Consider the following 13,325-nt stretch of genomic DNA (forward strand, 5'->3'; position numbering starts at 1 on the left):
CTGCGCTGCTCGTATACTCCATAACCGCGATTTGTTGCACAAACGAGCTGGTGGTCGGTATACCTCCGTCATGACGGTTGACAGCACCAGCATCACCAGCTTCTGTGGATATTCGTCCCCTCTCTTCGGTCTTTCTGCGTTTTCCTCTGCCGCCCGGAACCTTTGTATCTTAACTCTGGCCCCTCGGGGTCTTGAAAAAGTCTAGTGTATTGCACCACTGGGGTAATTTTAGATAGGCATATACGAATAGACACCACTTAGACATCATGAATATAACAAACGGCGGGCTGGTCTTTGACGACAGAGTAAGCTCATGGTCCTGCATACGACCAGCCCTACATTGCCGGGTCTAATTTGGGCAGCAAGCCAATTGCGCAGCACAGCTGCGTTTGGAGCAACCAATGATATGAGCCTGATTCCAAGGTGGCTCAAACTAAAGCCGTGAGGCTTGGTCTTAGCTCCGCGAACTTCAACTTCCGGATGATGCAGAACACCCCGTCCTCCTATGAGGATGAAGAAGCTGCAAAAGATGAGGGCGGCGATGATGCTGCTGATGCTGCTGATGGTGGTGTGTGGTAAGGGGAAAAGGGGCTGGGGGCGATGCTTATTCTTGTTGATGGGCAGCGTCACCTGGAGGAAAATGGATGTAATTCCAGCGAGGCCTGAGATGGAAAGAAGGCATCCAGAGTGGAAAGTTTAGGTATATAAAGCCTGGCGATGGACCACCGTTTTGTTTTTCATCCATCATCACCAACTCACTCAACTCACCAAGCACACCAAATACCAAACAACCAAAACTCTTCAACTTTTCCACCAAATCCAATATCTTCATACTTCTATTCAAGATGCAGTTCACCACCGTCTCCGTCATCGCCTTCCTCGCCGCCGGCGCCCTCGCCATGCCCAACCAGCCGGCCGGCGAGCAAGCCATCAAGGCGCGCTGCGAGGCCAACCTGCCCGCCTGCAACGGCGGCCACGTCGTCGGACAGACCAACTGCCGCTGCCAGGGCCAGGTCGAGACATGCGACCTCTGGTCTTGCCCCGGAGGCGGCAACCCCAACACCGCCGTAAGTACCTCCTCTTGGGCAAGCAAAAACGCAGATATACAAGGACAGCCGCTAACGCATAACTCGTACTGTAGATGGTCTGTGGCCAGCAGGGCAGCGGATGCGTGTGGATCTAGGTGCCGGGTAGCATACCATCTCTTCTCGCCGCTCGTCGCGAGCTCGCGGGAGGGTTGGTTTCAGTTCATGGGGCATTTTGGAAAGACTTGGTGGCCACAAGCCGTTTCCTGATATCCTACTACACTTTTCGTCTTCGTTTTACACTTTGTCTTGGGGGGTTCTCACCAACGTATCTACCTACCTGTAGAAGAGATACTCAGTCGCTCTTTCAAATATAGAAAATTTGCGGGATATACTGCTGGGCCATGCTCAATATGCTTTGAAAAGCCTATGCGTCTCGGTGACTGGTATGTGATAGTGAAATAGCTGAGACAAAAGTAAAGCGGGACTTCCAATGAGATGCGCAGAACCGGACTTGGACTGACTGCATAGGATATAGTCCCCCAAAACAGCAATAACTTTCACATACGACCATGTCCTGCTGAATACTAGGGATCCCGTCCGCTCTCCCATATATAAGCAGCAGAGAGCCGAATTAGTACTAGGGTCGGTGACGACCTGGGAATCCTCGGTGTTGTATGTCTTTTTTTTTTTTTTTTGCGTTTTTGTTTCCGGAGGTCTCTCCGCCTTACCGATGTTCTGACGGAAGAACCCTTCATTGACAGGGAGGGTCTGGTTCGCTGCACAGCCCGGAATGCTTCCTGAGAAGCCGGATAGCTGGAGATCTCTGCAGAGATGGGAAGTTTGCGACCCCATCACGGTAGGTTGTGGGTCATAAGGCTCCGCCCGTTCTGTGTGGGACACTTTTACGATATACCAAGCTCAAGCTACTCTAAATTGGATACGCCTATCTATACCTCCGCCCTACCTTCTCTTGGGGGTCTCCTGTTGAAGAAGAGTTTGTGCCAATGGGGTCATATAGAAGCGTGGATCATCCCATTGCCACCCAATACTTCAGGGGAAAGACGAGTGTATACAGGGGGAGCCATTGAGTTGGACGATTTGGTCGAACATGGGCACTTATCCGTGTAGATTCTCATTCAATATGGGATAAATTAGCCGGAGAAGGTACATAGATTTGGGCATCGGGCATGTTTACGTCCACCGGCCCATATCCATATATCCCAACCATACACTCCGAGTCTGCCAAAACGTACAAGGGCAAAGATGAAGAGCCACGATCAGCGATCAACGGTCAAGAAACTGTTCAATTCTCAGGGAAGATGAAGAGCTAGGCTCTGAGAGTATACGAAAAGGACAGTCTGAGTAATAGACGAGGGAGCAAGGCAGGCAATACCAAAATAACTCTGAAAGATGGCATGCATCATAGTAAATCTCATGTATGCGAGGCAGAAGAAAAGCAAGAGCAACGACCCTATAAACAACGTATGAGTTCTGGGATCCAGTGGGTTGGTTATGGGTACAGTCGTTGAACTACCTGCATCTCTATGCCGTTGCCTTCCAGCTGTGTAACGAAGATTCCCAAATATGACCAGAATTCATTGCCGAGGAATAGCAGAGATCATGCAGTTCCAATTGTATGTCTATATGCTCAAGAGGCAACCGCCTTGCTTTGTTTGCTTGGGCCAACTTTCGGTTCGATACCAATTCAGGCCTTTCCCTATTAGCCAATGTAGGAGACGCTTTACTTTGATGTAACAGGCCATCCTTTCTTCAAAATAATATGACTTGTTCCTGATAACTACTCGCATGTGAAGTTCAGGTAAGTAATGTGGCCCCAGACTTCCACTCAACCTGTTTCTCTTCGCTTGAGCGTCTCGAAGGATGCAATTACGGTTCAGCGTCACTGCGAACCAGCAATCGCGTATCACCAACTGTTACGCATGGTGACGACCGCGCTACCTATCCCGTTGGGTACACTGTCCCCTATCACTCTGGGATCTCATAATGTTGAAAAACTGCTTGCTGTGAGTGTCATCAGGAGACACTCGGCTACAGCTTCCGCCTGAAGATAGCAAGCAGCAGATACTGAGCCTGTGAGTGTTATGTTATAGAAACTTGGGTTTCACTCCCTCAACGACCACTACTGGATGAACAACTCTCTGCCCGTTACGGCTTGGCGATCTCGGGACACTACATGGTACGAATGTGCATCACCAGCCGTGAGTACGAAAGTTGAGGCCGCCATTGCATAATCTAGAAGTTTCATTGGTTAAGTAACTAGGCAAGGCTGTATCCATATCTCAGGAACAGGTGTCGCTGGTTGACAGACCTCTCGACGACCAGGCCCGTTCAGTTCATTGGCCACCAAGAGAAGACGGCTTGCAGGACGATGAAGCGATTGCCACGAGGAGGCATCAAGAGCCCTTGGCTTCAAGAATCCGTCAATGATTATCCAATACAGTCAATTTCTATTAGTCACGTTGCGAGAGAGTTTACGAAAGCGTTGCGTGATCCCACCCGCAATACTCTCGGTTCAATTCGGGCAACACATCGGCTCTTGACTAAGTACTTACGTATCGAATTGCTAATACAAACCGCCTGATGACTGTCTATATCAATTGCTTTGGGTCTGATTCCATTCTCACTCACTACTTTGGTAGGTCAAGGGAAATGCGACATTGAATCTTGGTTGTGTGCGTCTGTGTCTGTGTGGGGGGCGGGGGGACCACCCACCAACTCAACCTGCCAATGTCCAAGTCACACACTCCTTTTTGACCCAAGAGCATCACCTCTACGTGGCAATCCGCGTGGAAACAGTTCACCCCCAAGATGAGACTTAATGGGATAGAGTAAATGAAAAAGAGGAGGAAGACAGGATGGGATAGGGCCATGTCTCTCGTTCCCAGCCCTTCAATGAACCACATGCTTCGATGAGAGCAGACCTCAGCTACATCATACCTAGAGGCACTCCGGCAGAGGCACATAACGATGCGTTACTTGTACGTTGGCAAGGACATACCCTGGCACTTGGCCGATGCAGCATAGTCGACCTATGCATGAAAGGAATTGGCGGGCAGCAGACAACTTGGAGCACACGAATGGCATCACTTGGGACGACATCACATGGAACTGCAAGTGAATTGGGAAGGGTGTTACTGCTGTTCTCTCTATTTTCGCCAAACCAAAGTACGCCGATACCGTCGTTACCATCACATGCATTGACCCAAGACACACAAAACCCCTGTGCAGCTAGCTTTCGTTCAAGTTTTTTGGTTCATTTCACATTCCGGAATCCTAGACTTCCTAGACGACGAATTGACAATGAACACAGGTCCTTTTCTCCTGAAGCCGGTGAACCCAATCCCCAACCCCTGTCGATGTGAACCAGGCTCTTTTGTCTGTTATCCACCCCGGGGAACCGTGGAGGCCCCCAAGGGGTGTTGCTGACAAAGAGGTAAAAGATGTCGATGAATGTCTTTCCCATGCCCTTCACGCCAGATCTAGTTTGCGAAGGTGACTCTCGTTTTGGTGATGTGTGATTGTGGATATTGCCCTTACCCCCCGAAAATGCAAGAAGTACGAAGAACAAACAAGTTGTCAGACAACGAGAAATTAGTAACCGAAGTTCGTGAGAGCCTCGGCAGTCTTGTTGTCGACCTTGGCGTTCTTCTTGGCCTCGGTCAGTTGACGCTGGGCAAGCTTCTTGCGCTCGTAGTAAGCGGCGGACTTGGCCTTGCGGCGCTCCTCGAGTCTGTGTATCATCAAAGTCAGTCAAATGTCCCTCGTAGTAAGACGGTAGCCCGAAAGCCACCCGGTAGAAGAACATACCTCTCAACAACGTCCTTGTACTTCCAGCCGTTCTCGTGGCTGAGACGACCGACAAGGCAGTACTTGCGGCCGGGCTGCAGGCGCAGGACACGCAGAGCCTGGGGAACGACCATCTTCTTCTGGAGGTCGTAGGGAGGGGGGACACCCTCGAAGACCTTGAGTCTCTGGAGGGCGGCGGCACCGCGGGCGGTCTTGTGGGGAATCATGCCACGGACGGCCTTGTAGAAGATACGAGACGGGGCGCGGAAGTGGAAGGGACCACCACGGGTAGGGTTGTATCGCGTCATCTTGCGGAGGTAGGCGGCGTACTTGACTGTAGCAGGAATTCGGGTCAGCTTCAAGAACTTGTGTTCATTTCGTAGATGTCCCTCCACTCGACAGACTGTGCCATTGGCCGTGATCGTAGCAAAGTGTGTATCTCCCCCATACACCATCTACGCATGACCCGCGGCCAATCGAGGGGGACCATTAGGGAATGGTAGGAAAGGCTGATAGACGTACGCTTAGCGCGGAAGAACTCTCCGGAGATGTTGAGGGCCTCGCAGCGGACGACAACAATCTTCTGACCGCTCAGAAGCTGCTTGGCGACAATCGAGGCCAGACGGCCAAGGAGATGGCCCTTGCCATCAATGACGACCTGTGAAAGTAAAGCATGTCAGTGGACTATCCTGTCTCGCCCAGGCGTTCGTCTGCTTGGCCCCGTATCGCGATCACCCTCCTCTTGCTCGGTGATTTTCGTCGTGATTCGATAATTGTGTGGCGCGGTCGATATCCAGCTCCGACCCGTCTCGCGTCCGTATTCCCTTCCAATTCGTGTCGATTGCAGTCTTCGCATGGCAGGCCCGATCGCGACATAGAGGCCAAGCGTAGAGGGATTCATAGGGGAGAGGTAACTTACGACAGACTCGAAGGACGACATCTTTTCCGGTCGGGTATGTGGGATTTATGGAAAGAATAGAAAGAAAAGAGGAATCTGCTCGCAGTGCACACTTCGTAGAAAGATAGTGATCCTTTCCAGAAGCCTGTGTCTTACCTTGAGAGCCGGGAAGTGTTATTCCTCGCTGGGCGATGTGGTTGCCGTAATGTTCACCTTGGAGAAGTGATTTGTTGATGGTCGCAACTAGACAATATCAAATGTGCGTAGAATTTTTGGAGCGGTCCTGTTGGCAGGCTGGGGCAAGTGCGCAGGCAAAGATGAGCTAAGCCGGTTGGGGGTTGGTGGGGCTAGATCGCGGTCCCAGGCCACACAATGCCACACTCTAGGGTTTTTGACCTACAGCCTTTGCGCCGACAGTGCAAGAAGTGTGCAGTGCGATAAGGCGATAAGAGACAGAGCGATTGATAAGCCACCAGCAAGAACAATGGAAGGTGGGAGGTGGGAGGTGGGGCAGATCAGTCATCAATTCAATTGACAATGATCCCATGGATCTACATTGGACACCTGCCACCTGCGACTACGACCACCAAGGACGGTAGTTCTTCTCATAGCCCTGTCGGTCACTATGTCGATGCACGTCAAAAGCGACTTCGCAATAATGAATGAGATCTATTCACTGCATTTCGGGCATCTGCTTGAAATTCTTTACTCAGCAATCCCATCCATTTACAAGTTGTCAATTCGTATAGCCTTTGTTGTATTGCAGCAAGTAGAGGACACCCATTCTTTGTGTGATATATAATTTTATACATGTACCCTTCAATATCTTAGATTGCTGTCAGATTGCATTCTGATCAGATCTCACCACCTAAATTTGAAGCGGGGACTATCATAAGTGTACAGTACAACAAAAAACATTGTGGCACATCCCATGCAGGCACTGCCGCCCTCTCTCCATTTAGACGCCAAAAACTTGGTCCATCTAGGCCCCGATCGAGGACGAAGATCGTAATGAGCAAATAATATCACCAGGCCTGTGACCCATGTCACATCACTGCAAAAGTAGCCGGGTAGGAGGAATGTTTCTCATATCTCTCCCTTCTAGTGTCTGTCCTGGTCGCAGGCGCAGCAATACAACATTCTATAACATACACCTGCAGCCCTGACCTGCCTTACCAGTTGGACTTCGCCGCGCCCTCTGGAAGATGGTCATCAATACCCTTTAGTACGTCATGTACCTGGTTGACCAGCTGTTTCCTCCTGGCACGAACATCCGGATCACCACCCGTGTCCACTCCATCCAACTCCAGCAGCACCTGCTGCATGATGCTTTCGCTGAGTTTCCGGTGCTCGTCGACGCACTTCTTGGGGTCCGTGGGAGGGTTGGCGGAGAACTCAACACACAACGGCAAGAACTTGGTGCTGAAGTGCGAGTTGATGGAATCAAGCTTCTCCATAGGCCCCGCGGGCACGGCCGGAGAGGATACCCGGCTCGGGATCTTGGATCCGTCGGCAGACGATCTTCTCTCTGCCTCGGCCGAGTTCGGTACTTCCAAATTGCTGTCGCGGGGGCTCTTGTTCTTCTTCTTCTTGCCGCCCTTCTTGGACTTCTTGGATTTCCTGGGCTTCTGTTCGTCACGGGGGTCCGTGACAACGACTTCCTCGGAGGAGTCGTCGGAGTCGTCATCCGACTCGTTGCCCTCGGGAAGCACGACAAGAATCTCGCTATTGTTCTTGACGCCGTACTCCCGCACGGGGACAGGGTGGCCGGGGTCCACCTTGAGATTCCTTCCCTTGTAGAGCATCTTGATTCTATGGCTGCGCTGCTCGCTGATCTTCATGAGCCATGCGACGCGCTCCCGAACATCGTGCACATATAGCTTTCCATCTCCGATCGAGTAGGCGGGGAAGTGGACGGGGTAGGTGACGCCCTTGTTCTTGATTAAAAGTATATCATCCTCGATATCTGCACTGGCCGGTGGGTTTCGGCCGTGAGGGTCGTAGGCCCGCTGCGGCGAGCGGAGCGAGTGCTCCAAGTCTTCTGATGTGATGTAGCTGAAGTCGTCTTCGGTGACGCGAGGAACGCCGTCGGTGTTCTGTGAAGCGAAAGGCGAAAGCCCATCCCGACCCAACGGCCAACCAGGGAGTCGCGACATGCCGATCGGTATCGCCAAAGCGGCGCAGGCGAGGGTAGAGTATAGGACAGTAGGTGATATGCCCTGAGCGGCGATATATTCGTTGGAGCCGGCGAGTGCTTCCGAAAACTGACTGATGGTAGCGTCGACGTAGGTCGCTAAGGACGGGGGCAACAATTGGGTCAGGTTCTGGAAGGCACCAGATGATGCCAGGATTGTCTGAGATGAAGCCACCTTGACGTGGGATCGGGATGTCCTCGCGGGGACAATCCCAAATGGAAATAAATAGAGGGGTTCGGTGGTTTTGAGAAAGATGTGAGGAGGGGAGCAATCCGGTGAGGTGCGGCGCTGCTTAGTCTGATGATGACGGCGGACCGTCTGCCGTGGGGCCGTCTAGTCTCGTCTCAGATCCCAGTTTTTTGGTGATGATACAAGGCCCAAGCCGTGTCCTGCGCAGTGCCCGGGGGCGCGGAATATCGTCGCTGTAACTCGTCGCCCTTCTTTCAGGATATCGTGGGGCGGGCCGACAATTGCTGGGAGATCGGCAAAGCCCTGGGCGCTCAGCCGAATGGGACTTCCTGGTGCTTTATTTCTTTCCTCGGTTGCTGGACGTTCGGTGAAATGGTTCGAGGTCGACCAAGGGATGCAGCGGTTGATGTGTTGTCAGAGCTGCAAGGCAAGTCAGCTGCTGCCTCTAAATAAAACCCAAACGAGCGCCCAGCAGCGAATAGTGCAGCTGTTGGTCATAGAACCCCGCAAAGGCGATCAGGCCAAGTTCATCGCAGCTAGGTTTGCTAATTGGCCAGGCAGAGGCTATTGTTCCACAGTAGTGGTCCAACAGTTCACAAACAGTTACGAGAGCAGGCAGGCTGACGAGTGAGGTGGGTTGCAGAAGCAAGATAGCATGACACACCGCAATGTTTGGCGTCTTGTCGTATAATGGCATGGAACGTACTTACATAAATGTTAGCATACAAGTATCGGTAATGGGCAGGTTACTTGGTAATCGGTTAAAAGCAGATATTTTGGAGTCGAAGTCGGCTTCAGGAACTTTTTTTTTCTCTGACGGGAAGATTAGGGAAGACGAATCTGATAATGGGCACCTCGAGAGTTGAAGCCACATGTCGGATTGCCAGCTACTTGGTACATCTGAACTTTTAATTGATGCGACCCAAGAAACCGGCCTTTCGTATCGATAAAGGACAAAGAACGTCTAGGCCTTTTCGTCGATCGCCCTCGACTGCACTTGTCGCAAAAAGCTCTTGCATCGAATCCTTCTGACTGAAAGTGCAAATATCTGGGGTTGCCTAAGAAGCGCTTGATTGCATTGAGAAGAGCGACCCGGATCTATGGCAGTGCTTCCTTGTTGGACGGTGATACTGTATCTGGGCGGGAGGTGGCAGGCAAACGAATGAAACAAGGATTCGATCTGCACCCTCTTTCCGTTGGACCCCTAGGATCTTAACGCTTCCATCTAGCTGGAAATGCCGTATTGGTGGCTCAATCGCACAGTAGACATTTGCGCCCAGGAAGAAATCAGAAAGACTTGCTGATCAGGCTTGATGACATTGCAACCTCGTAGCGCGTAACCTACCTGCCTACGAAGTTGTGAATTGGGAGATCAAACCACGGAATCTTTACCAATAACATAAGGATACATACACTATCTGGCAGATGACGGACGGCACTTGTACGGCACATTGCCGCGCATGAATCCCTTGGAGCATATTGCTTTTCTTGATATAAGCTGCCACCGCTGATGCCACATGGCGTGATGGCGCATTCACCCCGACATTGCCTTGCCACGAAGATCAGTCCTTCATCGCAGACAATGCTTCCCCTCTGAATGGCGTCATCCCGCCCTTCGGCCAGGGGCGGCATTGTTGAACTCGGGCATTTACCAGTGCGACTAATGGTCCCCAAGATACGGTTTGAGTTTGATGTGAGATCGATTACCATTAGCAACGTGCTGGTTGCGCCCAAGTTTTGATTCCTAAAGCATCTCACGTCAGGTTCATGGTTTCGCGATCAGTGGGAAACAAGCGACTGGAAGCATCCAGGAGTGTCGCGCTGGGCCACTACGCTGAGAAGCGCAATAAACTGTACCCATGTAATCAAACCCCCGGCAGGTCTTCAATCGATTGATCTGATTTGTGGCTTGGACGCCGAACCTCCCGCTTTCGCCTTGCGCCATTGGCCTGACAAATCACGAACTGCCTGATTCGTAGTACCAGAAGCGGCCGCCCTCCCTCAGGACTGCAGTCTCTGACGTCGATTATAAGAAAGGCCCGCTGGGGCTGCAAAACTGACCCTCCGTCTGAGGAACCCCACTTGGCCAGCCGCCTGTGACACCACGTACCTCCAGAACAAGAAAACGCCGCCCATTTCATATATGTAGGGGAGAGAGCCATTCATTCCTTTGCCTTGACGAACTACACCACATGTCTCTATCTTTCATCCGCCGATTCTTTTCATCACCAGTCACAGCCGAAGCCATGTCTGCCGCTACTCAGAAGGCCCAGTCCATCATTGACGGAAACGCCGTTGGTACGTAAATGTTCGCATCCGCAACCCAATCCCTCTCTTTCCCCGCCGCGAAGTCGCAAAGCGGTCGCATTCAACCCTGCGCCGCTGCTCGCGATGGCGCAAACCCCATACATAGCCTTCCGACTTCCATTCTACACAAGTCTGCCTGTACTAACGTTTCTTGCTCCTTTCAGCGGTGTTCTCCAAGTCGTACTGTCCCTACTGCAATCAGACCAAGAAGCTCCTCAAGGACAACAACGCCGAGTTCTACGCCCTCGAGCTCGACAACGAGGAAGATGGCTCCGCCATCCAGGACGCCCTTGAGAAGCTGACCGGCCAGCGCACCGTCCCCAACGTCTTCATCGGCCAGAAGCACATTGGCGGCAACAGCGACCTCCAGGCCAAGGCCAAGGATCTCAAGTCGCTGCTGTCCAGCGTCGGCGCCCTCAAGCAATAGATGGGATAGAAACACCAAGGGCGGCTGCCTTACGGAGTTATTACATGCTCAGGTTGCTTGAACACTCGTGACGTTTGCGCCCGATGTAGCCAAATGTCGTTCCTTGTCGCATATACCGATTTGAATTGCATACCCACAGCCTTGCGGTCCTGATAGACTACACGAATACTAGAGATACACCAATCCCTCAAATACATCTTGCGCGTTTTTTGTGTGACCATATGCGAAGCACATTTATAACGGTGAACCTTGTGCTAACCAACCGAGTATTCGCTCAAATTGACAGCTCGCATGATATATGATAGTACATGAACATTTCCAAACCTACCTCTGTAATCTAGAAACTAACCCAGCCAGCGTTCCGCCGAAAGCCTTATGTCGCTCCGACCGCCCCCCTGTCTGTTCCCACCTCTACCCCCTCAGATCAACCCCCCTTTCCCTCATCAGACCCCCCTCCTCTTCTACCAGTCCCCCGGCCTCCCCGTGAACATCGCCCCCTGATCCCACCCCGAATTCGTCGCCGTCGCGTTGGCCGACCCATGGCTCTCGAAAGTCGGGCTGACCTGGACGTCGCCGCCACCGGCCAGCACCCGGTTGTGCAGCACGCGCTTGAACAGCTCCAAGCTGGCCGCGGGCTGGTAGTACGGGACAATGTGCCCGGCCTCGTAGACGCGAGTGAAGGACAGCCCGCGGTACTGCCGCGTGTCGCCGTACGTCTTGTTGCCGTGGCTGTCGCCGGCGAGGGTGAAGGGCGCGTACCCCGCTTTGGCGAACGACGTCGCGTTGGGCCATTGCAGGGCTAGCGAGACGGCTTCGCCGCCGACCCAGTTGCAGATGAAGTCCTGGTTTCCATAGTCAGTTCGATCGGTCTCCCATCGCCTAAAAGGGGGATCCATCCAAAACTCACAGCGTCGCCGTATATCAAAGCCACCCGCACCCCCTTCTCCAAGATCCACTCGAGGTCGTGGAACGTGGTATCCCTGACCTGGTCGCCCTGGAGCCCGAAGGCGAGGTTGACACCGATGTTGAAGTTGTTCGTGTAGTTGAGGTCGACGCCCAGGGCGTCCTGGACGCGCGCCGTGTTGAGGTAGTCCATCCAGTAGGTAGGCGGGATGTCCGCGTTGGCCTTGGCCCGGATGTCGTAGTTGTCGCGCCCGCCCAGCTGCGCGAAGAGGCTCACCACCAGGTTTTGGCACATAAAGTGCGCGCTGGCGCACAGCGTCACGCCCTGGGGGGTGCTGTGGCCGAGCAGGATGCAGTTGTCGATGGCGGACTTGCAGCCGCCTGTAGATATTGGGAAGATGGCCGTATTAGCTGGTATTCGCAGGCCGGTTTGGAGGGGCGGTAGAGGGGGCTAGGAGACACTTTAGATACTCACCTGGAAATTCCAAGTTCAACTTCATCGCGTTGTAGGTGAAGTCGTCGACCGAGATGCCGTACGTATTATTGCGCGCAAACTCGGGCAGCAAGGGATACTGGATGCGCGGCGAAATGAGCCCGTTGATGATACCGAGCGACTCCATCTCGAGCTGCACCCCGCGACCGCCAGTAATGGTCCCGTTCCGGATGCGCTCGTTCTGCTCGTAGAAGTGGCGGTAGAAGCCGGGTCCCCAGTGGCCGCCGTAGCTTTCGGTCCAGAGGTGGAAGCGGCGCGACTTGACCGTGGGGTCCAGGCGCGGGAGGGTGCCGAAGAAGGCCTGCATCACCTCCCAGGCCGTCACTGCTGCCAGCGCCGTCGTGTCGGTGGTATAGTCGTTCTGGATCCCGCTGAAGCGGCCGGTCGGGTTCGAGGAGTTGGTGGCGACCCCGGTGTTGTTGTCGTAGGTGCCATGTATCTTGTTTTGGTACGAGAAACCGACGCCGACCGGCTGCGAGAGGAAGAGCATGTTGCTCTCCTCAGTCCAGGAGTAGGGGTTCAAGACCGATGTACCATTTGCGGTAACATTGCAAGGGCCGATGGCTGGTAGGTGATTCAGTTGAGTAAAGCTTGGCAATCGGCCTCCATACTTCTACTTACCTGAGAAGAGAGAGATGAGGGAGTCGGAGCCAGGGCCTCCGTTAAGCCATAGCGTAATAGGGGCTTTGTCAGGGTTCTTCCTTGCCTCGAAGAACCAAAAGAACATATGGGTGCTTTCGTCCAGGTCGACATACCCAGAATAGGACTTGACGCCCGGCGTTGTCTCGCAGACACCCTCTGAGCCTGGCTCCTTGTATCTGACTGTCACATTGTTTGGTGTTGTGATTGTCTTGACCCCCTTGGGGCTGGCTGGGAGTTGCCTCCTGAGCAGCTGCTCAATGGGACGAGGCAAAGGCTCGGCAGCAACATTGGGGACCAAGGGAAGCAGCAACAGCAGAGATGCCGCTGCCCTCAGGAGTAACTGATGCATGTTTGACTTGAGTTTCGCGAAGAATGTGTGTTGTTTGAATTTTGTTGATGTTACACTTCCATCGAACCAACAACTCCTGGTGTGGCC

The 13,325-nt window shown here is 53.0% G+C and overlaps 6 protein-coding genes across 6 annotated transcripts; 3 read left to right on the forward strand and 3 right to left on the reverse strand.

Annotated features, from left to right (window-relative positions):
• Positions 1-266: 266 nt before the first annotated feature.
• On the forward strand, positions 267-579 carry PG985_014252 (uncharacterized protein; the record flags this gene model as incomplete). The annotated part of the gene is made up of 2 exons (XM_066834018.1): positions 267-305; positions 424-579. 2 exons carry the CDS (start codon positions 267-269, stop codon positions 577-579), a joined length of 195 nt encoding a protein of 64 aa, XP_066678758.1.
• Positions 580-845: 266 nt separating this feature from the next.
• Positions 846-1,183, forward strand: PG985_014253 (uncharacterized protein; the record flags this gene model as incomplete). The annotated part of the gene is made up of 2 exons (XM_066834019.1): positions 846-1,067; positions 1,142-1,183. 2 exons carry the CDS (start codon positions 846-848, stop codon positions 1,181-1,183), a joined length of 264 nt encoding a protein of 87 aa, XP_066678759.1.
• Positions 1,184-4,640: 3,457 nt separating this feature from the next.
• PG985_014254 (60S ribosomal protein uL13) lies at positions 4,641-5,775 on the reverse strand (the record flags this gene model as incomplete). Its single annotated transcript, XM_066834020.1, has 4 exons — positions 4,641-4,779; positions 4,857-5,169; positions 5,358-5,493; positions 5,755-5,775. 4 exons carry the CDS (start codon positions 5,773-5,775, stop codon positions 4,641-4,643), a joined length of 609 nt encoding a protein of 202 aa, XP_066678760.1.
• Positions 5,776-6,905: 1,130 nt separating this feature from the next.
• Positions 6,906-8,814, reverse strand: PG985_014255 (bag domain-containing protein; the record flags this gene model as incomplete). The annotated part of the gene is made up of 2 exons (XM_066834021.1): positions 6,906-8,261; positions 8,782-8,814. The coding sequence occupies 2 exons, from the start codon at positions 8,812-8,814 to the stop codon at positions 6,906-6,908; spliced, it is 1,389 nt and encodes a 462-aa protein (XP_066678761.1).
• Positions 8,815-10,363: 1,549 nt separating this feature from the next.
• PG985_014256 (Glutaredoxin) lies at positions 10,364-10,851 on the forward strand (the record flags this gene model as incomplete). The annotated part of the gene is made up of 2 exons (XM_066834022.1): positions 10,364-10,415; positions 10,589-10,851. 2 exons carry the CDS (start codon positions 10,364-10,366, stop codon positions 10,849-10,851), a joined length of 315 nt encoding a protein of 104 aa, XP_066678762.1.
• A 461-nt stretch (positions 10,852-11,312) lies between these two features.
• On the reverse strand, positions 11,313-13,238 carry PG985_014257 (uncharacterized protein; the record flags this gene model as incomplete). Its single annotated transcript, XM_066834023.1, has 4 exons — positions 11,313-11,693; positions 11,759-12,135; positions 12,230-12,811; positions 12,869-13,238. 4 exons carry the CDS (start codon positions 13,236-13,238, stop codon positions 11,313-11,315), a joined length of 1,710 nt encoding a protein of 569 aa, XP_066678763.1.
• Positions 13,239-13,325: the final 87 nt, after the last annotated feature.

This window comes from Apiospora marii (genome assembly GCF_038362585.1).
Source record: "Apiospora marii strain CBS 49790 chromosome Unknown utg000011l_segment0_segment0, whole genome shotgun sequence".
In the NCBI taxonomy this organism is placed as follows: Eukaryota; Fungi; Ascomycota; class Sordariomycetes; order Amphisphaeriales; family Apiosporaceae; genus Apiospora; species Apiospora marii.